This window comes from Carlito syrichta, unplaced genomic scaffold (genome assembly GCF_000164805.1).
Source record: "Carlito syrichta isolate Samal-C Ts95f unplaced genomic scaffold, Tarsius_syrichta-2.0.1 Scaffold305546, whole genome shotgun sequence".
In the NCBI taxonomy this organism is placed as follows: domain Eukaryota; kingdom Metazoa; phylum Chordata; class Mammalia; order Primates; family Tarsiidae; genus Carlito; species Carlito syrichta.
The window spans coordinates 517,776-530,990 of NW_007249642.1; the positions used below are offsets into that span (position 1 = coordinate 517,776).

The 13,215-nt window shown below is 41.7% G+C and overlaps 1 protein-coding gene across 1 annotated transcript in view; it reads right to left on the reverse strand.

The window, feature by feature from the left end:
* The window catches only part of COL9A1 (collagen type IX alpha 1 chain), an 88,710-nt gene extending 82,084 nt beyond the window's left edge, over positions 1-6,626 (reverse strand). The window contains exons 1-4 of the mRNA XM_008061722.2: positions 6,457-6,626; positions 5,899-5,972; positions 4,610-4,687; positions 4,345-4,477 (exon numbers count right to left, since the gene is read on the reverse strand). Of these exons, the coding sequence (XP_008059913.1) occupies positions 4,345-4,477; positions 4,610-4,687; positions 5,899-5,972; positions 6,457-6,470 (299 nt within the window). The 5' untranslated portion in view covers positions 6,471-6,626. The remainder of the gene's footprint in view (positions 1-4,344; positions 4,478-4,609; positions 4,688-5,898; positions 5,973-6,456) is intronic.
* Between the last annotated feature and the right edge of the window lie 6,589 nt (positions 6,627-13,215).

Genomic DNA, 13,215 nt, shown 5'->3' on the forward strand with positions numbered 1-13,215 from the left:
AAAAATTAGCCAAGTGTGGTAGCGTGCACTATAGTTCTGGCTATTTGGAAGACTGAGGCAGAAGGATCGCTGGAGCCCATCAGGTCGACACTGGGGTGGCCGTAAGTGTGTCACTGCACTCTGGCCTGGGCGACTTAGTGAGACTCCAATTCAAAAAAAAAAAAAAGAAAGAAAAGAAAGGGGACTGGATTTTTTTTAAAATGTGGTACATATACATGATGGAATATGATGCAGCGATAAAAAAGGATAAAATTATGAACTTTGCAGCAACTTAGATAACTTAGAGGCTATAATACTGAGTGATATATCACAGAATCAAAGCACTGAGTATCGCATGTTCTCACTCATAAGCAAATCTTGAACAACTATCATAAAACTACAAGAAAGGGATTGGCAGTAGAGGGAAACTGCCAGGGGAGGGGAGTCTCACCTCATCAAGAAGGGTACCTGCATAATGAAATTTGTATACCTAACCCTGAATTGTACCCCACATATTTAAAATAAAAAATTTTGAAAAATAAAAGCACACAGAAAATGTGTGTGTGTGTGTGTGTGTGTGTGTGTGTGTGTGTGTGAGAATTCTATATATCACAGTAACACACTTAGGAGACTCTTGTGAAAAGAGATCATGAAAGTAACTGGGGGATTTCCTCTAATGTGTACCTCACTCAATCTTTCCTACTTAATGAGCAAAGAGACTATGTTGAAGGTAGGATAGGACATAATGCCTCCACATTCTCCCACTTGGTGTGTGTAGTGCCAAAAGCTAAAATACAAAAAAAAAGCTTAAAAGCATGGACAGGAGTGGGTTTGGGGTTGCTAAAAGAACATCTCACCTGTAGATATATTGTTAAACCAAGGGTAGCTATCTGTCCCTTTCTCTTCATACATATGAAGATAATATGTAGATGTGTGTACAAATATAATTTAGATTATTATGATATTAATATTTCAACCTAGGCTAGTATAGCATGCCAATAAGGAAAGAGGAAAAAATTCATTTTACTATTTATATTAATAAAATATGTGTGTATTTGTATTTGTATATACCCAAGATTATTTAAAAGTCTCACAAATCTAATTTATAAAGCAGTCAGCTGCATGTCTTTTTTTTTTTTTTTAACTCCTGAAATTCGGTCTTGCAAATATGCTGAGCGCATAGATAAGTAAACTTGACAGCATACATAATTTAAAAGAAGCTCAGTCTATAAATGATTTATTTCATTCTATTACAATCTGCACAGAGTACCTTAAATGAAGAACCATAGGATTTGAATACAAGATGAAATAATATTTGGATTGTAAATATTTGTTTTTGACCTTAACCTAAAGAAAGCTACGGACTGTGGTTTTTGCTGATGTTGTTTTTTGTTGTTGTTTTTTTTTGAGTCGGGGGTCTCACTCTGTCACCCAGGCTGGAGTGCAGTGGCACAATCAAGGCTCACTACAGTTTTGACCTCTAGGGCTCAGGTGATCCTCCTTCCTCAACCTCCAGAGTAGCTGGGACTATAGGCATTCGCCACCACACCCAGACAATTGTTTTATTTTGTATAGAGATGAGGTCTCACTAGGCTTTGTTGCCTAGGCTGATCTTGAACTCCTGGACTCAAGCACTCCTCCCACCTGGGCCTCCCAAAGTGCTGGGATTACAGGTATGAGCCACCATGCTCAGATAGATCTCTGTTTTTAAAGCAAATAAAACATAACATGTTTGTTAGTGGGAGTAAAGAATGTGAAACTATTATGCTAAAAAGGAAAAAAAAAGCAGCAAAAAAAAATTATGTCTCATAATCTTTCAAAAAACTGAAAAGATAAGTAAGGATAAATTGTGACTCTATCATGTGAGTCCCATATACCACAGTCCTCTTTTCCTCCCACAAAATTCCTGCTAAGAGTTTATTTTCACCATCTCAGAGCTGATATCCTTCAGCACAGGAAGTCCCTTTAAATCAAGATCACGTACTCCTGCATGGGGTGAGAACAGCTCCCTGCTCTCCTTGCCACCTGGCTTTTGGGTTAGTAGGACCCAGAGGGCTGATAGAAATGATCTGCCAAGGAGCAAAGACTCCGTCTAATGCATTCTTCTCCTCAGCTCACCAGCACTCACAGTCAACGCTCACCTGGAATCACCAGGTGCCCTGCCAGCACTCACAGTCAATGTTCACCTGGAAGCACCAAGTACCCACCAGCACTCATGGTCAACGCTTACCGGGAACCAAGGATCCCAGGCTCCATTCAGGCCCTCTCTAGCCTCCAACATGTACTCTGCACAGCCACCTTATAGCGTAGTTCTTACTGCCATTACTCACTTTAAACCGAGAAACTAAATCAAAGACAGGTCATGTAGCTTGCCCAAGAGTAAGCTGCCCTCCAACATGGACTCCACATACCTAAGCTTCTGCCTCTCCCCCTCTCTCTACTCTCCCACTTCCTCCCTGCCTGCTTTCTCCATCCCTTCATAAGCCTTGCCAGTAAAACAAGAATTTTAGTCTGTGCAGGGGCAGGGAGTCAAGGAGAGTGAGTGGGAGGCACTGGGTAAAGCCTGGACACCCTAGTTAGTGACAGTACCAGGTACTAGAGAAAGCAACAACAACAGAGGTGAATGGAGGTGGAGAGACCTGTGGCCTCAAGTCCATCCGTCTCTGAACTTATAGTTAATGACCTATTGTACCTCGAATCACAGAAGAGAAAGCTAGATCAGCACTAAGGCTCTTGGCATGTTTAATGATTTTGCTAAAAAAGAAACAAAATTTAAAGGTTATTTAAGAACACAACTAACATGAAAAGAAAATGTAAGCCAAAAAAAAATCCATGTAGCTATTAAATGGTTCAAAATGGAAATGGTTTCCCAGAGTCAGTGTGGAGGAGTGGTAGAAGCACAGTCTCTGAGGCCACTCTACCTGGATGTGGTTCTCCCAGGATGTCCCCACCCTGTGATCCGATGCAAGTAAATTACACTTTTGAGGGCTCAGTTTTTCCCTCACAGAATAAGGATGCTCATGTTCCTACAACAGGACTGTGATAAGGATGAGATTAATGTAACTAGTAAGTTTACAAAAAGAGTTTCCACAGTACACTATGATTGAATTATAGAATATACAACAGTATATAGCATGTTCAAAATATGAATTTCTAGCTGCAATCTGGAAATATAGCAAATTCTTCTAACTTGTCCAAATTTTTTTATTTTTATGTGCACTTAGAGTTTCTATATTATTTTATTGTTCTAATTAATCATTATTTACCTTTGTATCGTTATTTCTTTTTTTTTATTTTGTAACTTTCTTGTTTTTGGTAGAGATAAAGTGTCACTATGTTGCCCAGGCTGATCTCAACCTCCTGGCTTCAAGCAATCCTCCTGCCTCAGCCTCCCAAAGAGCTGGAATTACAGGCATGAGCCATCATGCCTGGCCTACACCTTAATTTCTACGGAAGTCCTAATTTTCTTGTTCCTCTACCAAAAGAATTGTGATTCTACTTCTTTGCAGGGCAATAAGACATGTAATAATTATAATAATCACAAATAAGTAGGTGATATAAACTAAATTGCTGAAGTCTGTTCATAATGACTTCATAACTCAACAGTCACATGAGCCCTAACAGACCTCAGTTATAAACAATTTAAAGAACAAAGGGCTTAGGTCCGGAGAAGGAGGTCAGTGATGTGTGAGTTTTGGTTGTTGCTGTTGTTGTCATCACTATCACTGCTTCTGTTATGGTTATTTTCATTTTGCTTTTTGTTTAGAGTCGAGCAATGTGTGCATTAAATGCATCCTCTACATTTTATTCAGGATGAGTGAATACCAAGACTTTCCCAGTCCCCTTCCTGTTTGACAAAGATTCCTAAGAACTCCACTCTCCAGAAGCCCCAGTGAACCACCTCAAGACTAGCGGAATTATAATTCTACATGTTTGCAGTGCACTAAAACCTATAATAATTTCAGCACTAGGGTACCTGAACAGCACCATTGTGAGGCTTCTGACCACTCTGGGCTCCCAGTTAAATTTATGCTCGGCCTCTGGCACTGTTCACAGAGGGTCCTTTCAGTCAAAACCAGACAAATTTAGAAAAACAGAGAGCAAAGTATTCAGAACATGTCCTGAATCAATGTATAATGGTTTCAGTGATTTTTTTTTCCTGGAATGGAAAGTAAATTACATACTGAACACATGAAGAGCAGTATTCAGACACCGAAGATAGGTGGGTAAATACATTCCTTCATCTTTAAGTAAAATCAAGTCCAAGAAACATTGAGCATGAGGACATTCTCTATCATTGGCTAGCCCTCCATTTTAAGATGCATCCAAGACAGATAATTCGAGAGAATATTGTTGAACAATTACCTGGTTGGAATCCTGAAGTCTGCATTATTTCCCAACTTGTATGCCACTTGTAAAGCAGTTGATCCCACTACTCTCTGGATAGCTCGTCTAGATGCTGCTTTATCCACCTGGAACTGAGAAATCAGGTCAAACCCTACAGAAAGGAAATGCAAGATGAAAAGTCCAAAATGAGATCGGTTGTATTCCTTTCCACAACTTTCCCTAAGTAAAGGAATTCCCAAGTTTATAGAAGCATGTATTTTTAACATGGTACATTGCTACTTGCCTGGTAAATCATCTTGGCCAATCCTGATCTTTGGACAGAGTTCACTTCCACCATTGGAATTTGAATTGACAGGGAATCCTGCAAAAGATGGCATGTCATTCCTCTTCTTCCACCAGAGGGACTGCCGGCTGTACCAATAATAATAACTGAGCAACTATTTAAAATACAATATGATACCAGCTTGCTTATAAGGTGTGTATTTGGCTTTAACTCTACGCTTCTCTTATTATTAATTCATTCACCTTCAACTCATCCTGGGAGGGATATAAGACACAAAGTTGTGCTGGGAAAATATTCCTTTTGGAGAGGTTATACATTTGTTCCTTTTCAAACTAAGGCTGCATGATGAAATGAATGGCACAGGATTAAGCGTCTGTTTGGAAAATTTGTGGTAGTGTGGGCTAGAAAATATTCCTCAAACACCACAGACTTTAGAATTCCAATGAAAATCCAGAGCCAACCTTGAGGCAGTTCACCGGGGCTTCTGGAGAATAGAGTTCTCGGGAAACTTTGTCAAATAGGAAGGGGACTAGGGGGATCTTGGGGTTTACTCATCCTGAACATAATAAAGAGGATGCATTTAGTTTCACAAATTCATTCTAAGAAATCAAATAAGGTCCTAACTAAATTATTGCTAGCATCTTAGAATTGGGAAGAGTAATGAGAAGAAGAAAATAACCATGAGAAGGATTAAACTCTCAATCTGATGAAAAAAGCCTTGAATGGAATTGAGTGCTCCTCACACAAGTGGAAGGTCATGGGGAGGGAGAGTTTTTTCACCACCACAGAAAGTTCCTTGTGACCATCTGAGCTCAGTGCCTTACTACGATTCACCTGACAACACAGACTCCCTAGCCTTTAGAAAAAGCACTAACCAGGTACAAAGCTTTGATCTAGCCCCCCTATTTTATATCAAACATACTCTTTATACCTTCCCGACCCCAGATTACTGAGATTTATCTAGCCATCCATGCATCCATCCATCCACGCATCCATCCATGTATCCACCCAACATTTAGCAATCACCATCTGAACCAGGCCCTGCACCAGGCACTGCATCACAGGAACAGGACTTTCTGACCACTGTGATTACACCAGGGCTTGCTTTCCATACCCAGTATTGACCACACAAAAACCAGCACCACGAGTATCCCCACGGCCCAAAGCAGGATTGGAGAGTGAGGGTGTGAAGGATGCAGATGTCTCACTTCATCCTCACTGAGCACAACCCTGCCTGGTCTTGTCTGGGAACGAGCGATATTCCAAAATCTGAAAACTATGGCCCTTACTTGGGCGACGCTTGACTGCCGCAGATGCCCAGGGTTCCAGGAAACCGCACACAAAGAAGAAAACAGGGATTTTCCTGAAGAGAAGAGAAGAAAAATGTCTCAGGCAGGAGTCCCTCCAGATGGGAACTACTTTCGTACTTTCAAGCCCGGTAAGTCTCATTCATATGGGTATCAAATCCCAACACCCATTTTCATCATGGCTTTAAACCTTCCTGAGACACAGAACGAATTCGCACGTGTCCAGTGTCCACTGTCCCTACACTTTTCCGACTCTCTCTGTAGCGATCATCTCACTGTTTCTGCACCTACTTCCTAGTCTGTTGTCTTTTCTCTGTGATGTTCTGCCTCTCTCGTCCTCTGGCTGTCTCTGTTTCACCTTTCCTGTCTCTCGTCTGTCTCTTAAGCTTGCTCTCTTGTCTGACTCTGTCGTGTCTCCATCTCTGTCTCTGACCAGGCCCCTGGGCTCCTCTCATGCCACCACCGCAGCAAAAAGCCAGACCCATGGTTCTGAGGGTGCCGGCCCAGCCTCTGACCACCTCACCAGTGTCACAATCTTACCAGCAGTTCTTCATTTTCCCCGGTGGTTTTCTCTAGTTGCCAAACTTCCTACGAAGAAGGGGCTGGAGGAGGAGGCACTGCTCCCCCAAGACCCCTTCGCTGTCACCCTGGAACTGTGAGTTCTGGGCCCAGCCTCAATCCCTCCAGCCCCTGTGAGGGCTCAAAGCAAAAGGAGAGACCCAGAGGCATCTGGGGACACTTGAAACCGAAGCAGAGAAAAGGGGTGGAGAGAGGGGGCCCTGCGAGTCCAGGCCGGGCCAGGGGCGTGTCCTCAAAGCTAACAAGGCTACACTCAAGGAGGGACTGCAAGGGAAAGCTTGCTGAAAAGAAAAAATAAAATCAGGATGTGGGGAAACACAGCAGAAAGATCCAGGAAGCTGCTATAGAAATACAGTGGATGCTTTCAGAACCGCTATAGGAACACAGCAGATGCTTTCAGAATCCCTATATGAACACAGTGGAAGATTCCAGAGGACTGAGGTCCCATGAAAAGGTGCCCACTTACTGGCAGAGGTGTGGGAACTCATAGGAGACTTGCTGCCCAACTAACCTACGTGGGAATCCCTGTCTGTTCTGAAGCTTACTAGTTGTATGTTCTTGGACAAGTTAGTTAACCTCTCTGAAACTCAATTGCCTTAGCTGTAAAATAGGCTGAAATACATCAAGACAATTGTTCTGAGAATTAACCAAAACAGCTAAGCAGAGGATTTATCACCCGACGTCATCATCATAGCTAGCATGTCATCATGCGCCGCTCTCTGTTGAAGATGCTTAAAGTCTAATCACATTTAATTTTCACAGGAACACAATTAGGTAAGACTAAAATTATTCTCATCTCCAAATGAGAAAATTGAGGCACAGAAAATAAAGTAACTTGTCCAAAGTTGCATGCCTATTGCTCCATACATGTTAGGACTCCCTACTTCCTGTCTGGAAATCTTAGTAAAATGTAACCTATAGTCCCCTAATTTTGTTTCTTCTTAAATTCTGGGATTACAGGAGTTGAGCAGAATATACTCTACCCGAAATAAGGAACATATTCTCTCCATTAACAAGTTGAGAGCAAGTTACAGGAAGCACTACCCTGGAGAGAGATGGCATCAGCACCCCATCACACGTTTGCCCCATCACACATGCCCCCCCCCCCACACACACACACACTCTCCAGAGCCTGAGCACCTGGAGAAAAGGCTAGAAGGTCTACAGCCCCCATCCCATCCAATCCACATGGCCCTGTCCTGGGTAATATGGGTGTCTAGTCCAAAAGCAGAGACTCTCGGGGTCAAAAGATCCAATGAGCTCAGTGAGAGTCATGGTGTCAAATGCAAAGTCATTTTGAGGTGGTTTTGCTTCCTTGAACAAAAGGGGGGAGGGCGGTTAGAGATGAGGTCTTACCATGTTGCTCAGGTTGGTCTCAAACTCCTGGCCTCAAGTGATTCTCCTCCTTGGTCTCTCAAAGTGCTGGGACTACAAGGATGAGTCACTAAGCCTGGCTCCTTGAAATTTGTCTAATGTTCTAATTAATGTGATGTTCTATTTCATTACGAAACAGCAGCATTGCTTCTTCATTTGTCTGTTTCTTTTCATAAAATGTCTTTCACCTCCTATCTCCCCCAGCTCACTGGTGAACTGTGAACTAGGTAGACTTTCATATCCACACCTTAGCCCGTTTCTTGTCTGCTCTTGGCCCATCTGCTGGAGTCCTATCTCCCCCTGCAGAGGGACACTCCTTCCTCATACCATCTGTGGCTTTCCCTTAGGCCTGTTACTAGCCTACTGTCCCCAACTTGCCCACCCCCAAAGCAGTCGTCCTGGCTGCCTTCATAATAGAAATACCAAAGCCAGAGCCTAGCTGATGTGTTCACATCGTCAGGATTCCCGTGAGAGAGGGAGGCAATCAACCTCAGAGGAAAAATTGTGTAGCCGGGCCTTCCTGACATACTGAATCCCACAAGGTGAGCCAGCCAGAGATCCTCAGGGAAAGGCCTTTTCCAGAGGGACTTTCCATCCCAGATCTTTCTTTGCAACAACAATCCTCTTGCATTACTTACTCTGCTAAAAAGGGAGAGAGGCAGTTTTTCTAAATGATGGAGTATGGGGGAAGTCCTTTCATAAAGCTGTTAGAGACCTTGACTCCCTGTTCAAGGATCCTCTTCAACTAGAATCTGAAGTTAGGTGAGGACCTTTTAAATAAAAAGAAAAGAATAGAGAGAAAGATAGGTTTGCTCACAAGTGGTGTGGCTTCTTTCTAGCTTGGTGGTTTTATATGAGAGGGTGAAAAGCAAGGAATCGTTCTATTAAGAAAGAAAGTAAACCCAGAGAAAACAAAGAGGTAGACAGTCTTTAAGGACACTTTCTCCTCCTCCCTCCACCCCTATTTTCTATTAATCATGTTTCCTAACGTGACATCAGAGTCTCACAGACAGCAGTGCAGAGCCCACACAATTCCCGTCTGGGTCTGAAGTCAAGCTTTCTCACCAGTAGCACATTGGAAAGGGGAGGGGAGGGGAGGGGGAGAGGGGAGAGGAAGGGAGACAAGTGTGAGCACAGCCAAGGTGTCAAGAACCATCTATTTATTTATTTATTATAAAGATGTGTGTACAATTCAGGGTTAGGTATACAAACATTGATCATGCAGGTACCCTTGCTGATGAGGTATGCCCCTCCCTCCCCTAGCAGTTATCCTCAACTGCCAGTCCCACCTCCCCGCTCCCCTGACAGTTTTCCACTACTCCCAATCACTTTCTTATAGCATTATAATTGTTCAAGTTCACCTTATGAGTGAGAACATATGGAACTCAGTTATTTGTTTCTGTGATAAACCACTGAGTATGATCGGCTCCAAATCCATCCAATTTGCTGCAAAGTCCATATATTTGTCCTTCTTTATGGCTGCATAATATTCCATTGTGTATATGTACCACATTTTTTTATCCAGTCCAGCTTCGATGGGCAACACGGTTGGTTCCATGTTTTTGCTATTGTGAATAGAGCTGCAACAAACATACATGTTCAGGTATCTTTTTCTTAAAGAGATGAACTCCTGGCCGGGCTCAGTGGCTCAGCCTGTAATCCCAACGCTTTGGGAGGCCGAGGTGAGTGGATTGCCTGAGCCTGTGGGTTCAAGACCCGCCCGGGCAACTTGTCAAGACCTCATCTCTGCAATAAATCGAAAATTAGCTGGGAGTGGTATCACATGCCTGTAGTTCCAGCTACTTGGAAGGCTGAGGTGGAAGGATCACCGGAGCCCAGCAGGTCAAGGCTGCGGTGGCCGGGAGCATGCCACTGACTGCAGTCTGGGTGATGGAGTGAGACTCCAACTCAAAAAAAAAAAAGAGCTGAACTCTTGAAGAAAGAAGCCCACAGATTCACATGTGGGTGCAGTACATTCTAGGCAGAGGAAACTACAGATACCATGATCAAAAGGTAGAAAAGAACATCTGGGAAACAGCAAGTTTAGCTCGGGAATTCTTTCATTTGGTAAAGATCTGTTAGTGCCTCTTCCAGCAGAATCCCTGAACTGACCTCAGCACTAGATATACAGCAGAGAAAGACCAGGCCCCTGCCCCAAGGGACTTGCATGCTGTTGGGGAGACAGACACTAACACATTTACAAGAACGAACAAGGTCATTTCGGCTGGCACTGTCATGAGAAGTATAAAGAGAGCAGTGTGTGCTGGAGAACACCCGTGAGAAATCTAGAGGCGGGTCTAGATTGAGGGGTTGGGAAAGTTGCTCTGAAGTGGTAAATTTTAACTCAGACCCGATGAGAATGAAGAGGTAAGATGATGGATAGACTGGAAGTGGGGGTGGGGACAGGAGGACTACCCAGTTGTAAGTTGAGAAGCTGAGTAGATGGTGGTGTCATCTTCTGAATCACAAGTAGGACTATGGGGGAGGAGTTGAGTAGGGGTCTTAATTGGCATGGAAAGAGTTTTGACTTGATTCTGGCTGTTATAGGAACTGGGAGAAGACCTTGAGGTCAAGAAAGACTTCTTTTTAGATGTGTCTTTAGAAAGATGGTTCTGGTGTTGCTTGAAGGATGGATTGAATGGATTTGATAAAGACACATACATATACACAACTAGAACAAAAATTTCAGAAAGTAGTACTTACCCACATAAATGTGATAGATTCTATTTTCCATTTTATTCTATTTTATTTTGTAGTGGTGATGACAACTCAGTAAATTGATTTCAGGATCAGCTAATGGGTTGCAACCCATGGTTGCACAACATTGAATTCAAATACAATAGACACTAGACATGTGGAGAGATATCGTTCCTTTTGTTTCCTACTGAGGCAGGCATAGTTAGCATAGTTTAGAAGTAGTTAAGCAGATTTTCTTAGGCAGGTCTAATTTATATCAGGGTAAGCATTCAGACATCTTTATTGGTACATGACTTCACCAACTGACCAAGCATATCAGACCTGACCACCTTAAGGGTTGGAATGTGAAACTATCAAATATAGTGAATCACAGAAACAGTAAGGAATTGCTCAAAACACAGAAACATGATGTTCTTTAAGAAAAAAAAAAAAAGCCCAAATCTAGTTGAACAGTAGCTTTTATTATTTAGAAGGTCCTTTTGACCTTAAAAGGTTGAGAGATGATAATCAAAACTCAGGAGCAGATACCTGCAGCCCTTCACTCTCAGTTTATGGAACAGTTTACTTAATCAACTTTGCAAAATTATGTAAAGCTTCGTGTCAAGAACCAGTGAATGTCCTTTTCTTTAAGACACCTGCATATTTTTCCTAAACATGTCTTTCTCTCTAATAAACTGTATTTTGCTCTTCCTACATCTCTCTCTGAAATTCTTTTCTGCAGCAAAGTCAAAAATTCACAGAACAACTACACTCACACCACCCAACATCACTAGTATGGGACATAATAACCGGTTGGGAGGTCTCATAAAACCCATAGAAAAGTAGGACAGGTTCCATAGTTTTAGCGCAGCTATATATTTCTGAAAATATTTATTTGAAGTAAAGTAGCTGTAAATTGATAGCTTTAATTACAGATACTATGATCCCCATATACCATTACCTTAATGGTTAAAATAAGGAAGATGCATTTTTAAAAGTAGCTTCCTAACGATATCTAGTTTTAAACTTTACTCCATCTATTTTTACTTTAAAATAAAAGACCCAAAATGCCTAGCAGCACATCATACCAGTTGTGTGAGAACTCTGTAAATTAGCCTCAGCTAAAGTCTGAGACTTACCATGGAAATCTCTGGCTTCGAGACTGATTAATAATCAGAGAATTGCTAAAACTAGGACTCCTATGGCTTTGCACTGCACTCCATTTTACTGTAAAGAAATTTCCCCATAATCAAAGCTCTATTTTTAATCTGCTTATTTTGGTCCTATACTTGTAATTGTAGCCTAATCATCTACAGCAAGCAAATAGAGACCCGTGGTGATAGCCATTTCTCTCTGGAACCACTCACAATGAAATGTGTTTTCACCTTGGAACATTAATACAAAAGCATGTTATTTACAGCAAACTTCCCCAAGCTTTTTGGCATCTTACTTCTACTTTCTCTAAAATATGAGCATTTCTACTTCTCCAAGGAAGAGAAGATCGGTCCCCACCCAAAGCACATGTGCTTCCAGGAGCCGGTACTGCATCTGCTGCCTGTGGGTTTTCGAGTTTCTAGCAGGGATTCATGTCCTGAGCCTCTCATGCCTCTTCAGTGGATCGCACCAGCTGTCAGCATGTTTCTCTACACACTGAGAAGTGTATAGTGGTGGAGCCCTAGTTTTATCAGAACTACCAGGACGGCTTGTTAAGAACATATTACTGGGCTCCACCCTCAGAGTTTCTGGTTCAGGAGATTTAAGATGGGTCTGAATTTGCATGTCTAGCAAGTTCCAGCTGATGCAGGTGCTGGTAGTCCACTGAGAACTGTTGCTCAGTGAAGTCACATCTCAACTCCACTCAGTCTCATCTCAACTCCACTCAGCGACCTCTCCTTTGTTACAATTGATATTAGACTTGCAGACTGCAAGTGTATAAGTGTTTGCTGAATAAAATTTAAAATAATTATCAGCTGAACCCATAAGACTTACTGAGAACTTTTGAGCTCATGAACAAAACTGTATTAATTTTTTTACTGGACATCAATTAAGGAAATTGGCTTGGCAGAAGAAAATGCAGAAACTAAGCCTTCTCTCTACACTATTATCATTATCTAAAATAATAATAAGTGTGCTCCTGAATTGCATGTTAACCTTTAATGATGAAATATAGAAAGATCCTTGATTCTGAAATACCCCTTGCTATCTTAGGAAATAAACCTTACAGGTACCTTGTTTTATGTTGCATACTGTGAAGTTTTCTATGCATTCACCAGCTTTTGTATGCTGGGAAAATGTTTTCTCTGCACTAGGTGGCAGTGTAGTCCTGACTTTTGAAACCAAGGACTCAAAGACAAATTTGATTTCGTCTTCAAGAAGATAACTTTGATGTTATGCAAATATTTCATTTTTGGTTAATCTCCATATGTATAAATTGAGATATTGTAATTAACTCCTTTTTAGGCTTGCTCTCAGAATAAATGTGCAAATACAATGCACCTTGATTGTTCATGAAAACCTTTTGAAGGAGAAAGACACTAAGTAAACAACTAAAATTAACTCTGCCCTGACAGGTGAGCCATCCTCTCTGTCTCCGCTAACCACTACTACTTTGAACTTTTATTTATTTATTTTTTTTTTAATTTTTATTTTTATTTTTTTTTTTTTGAGTTG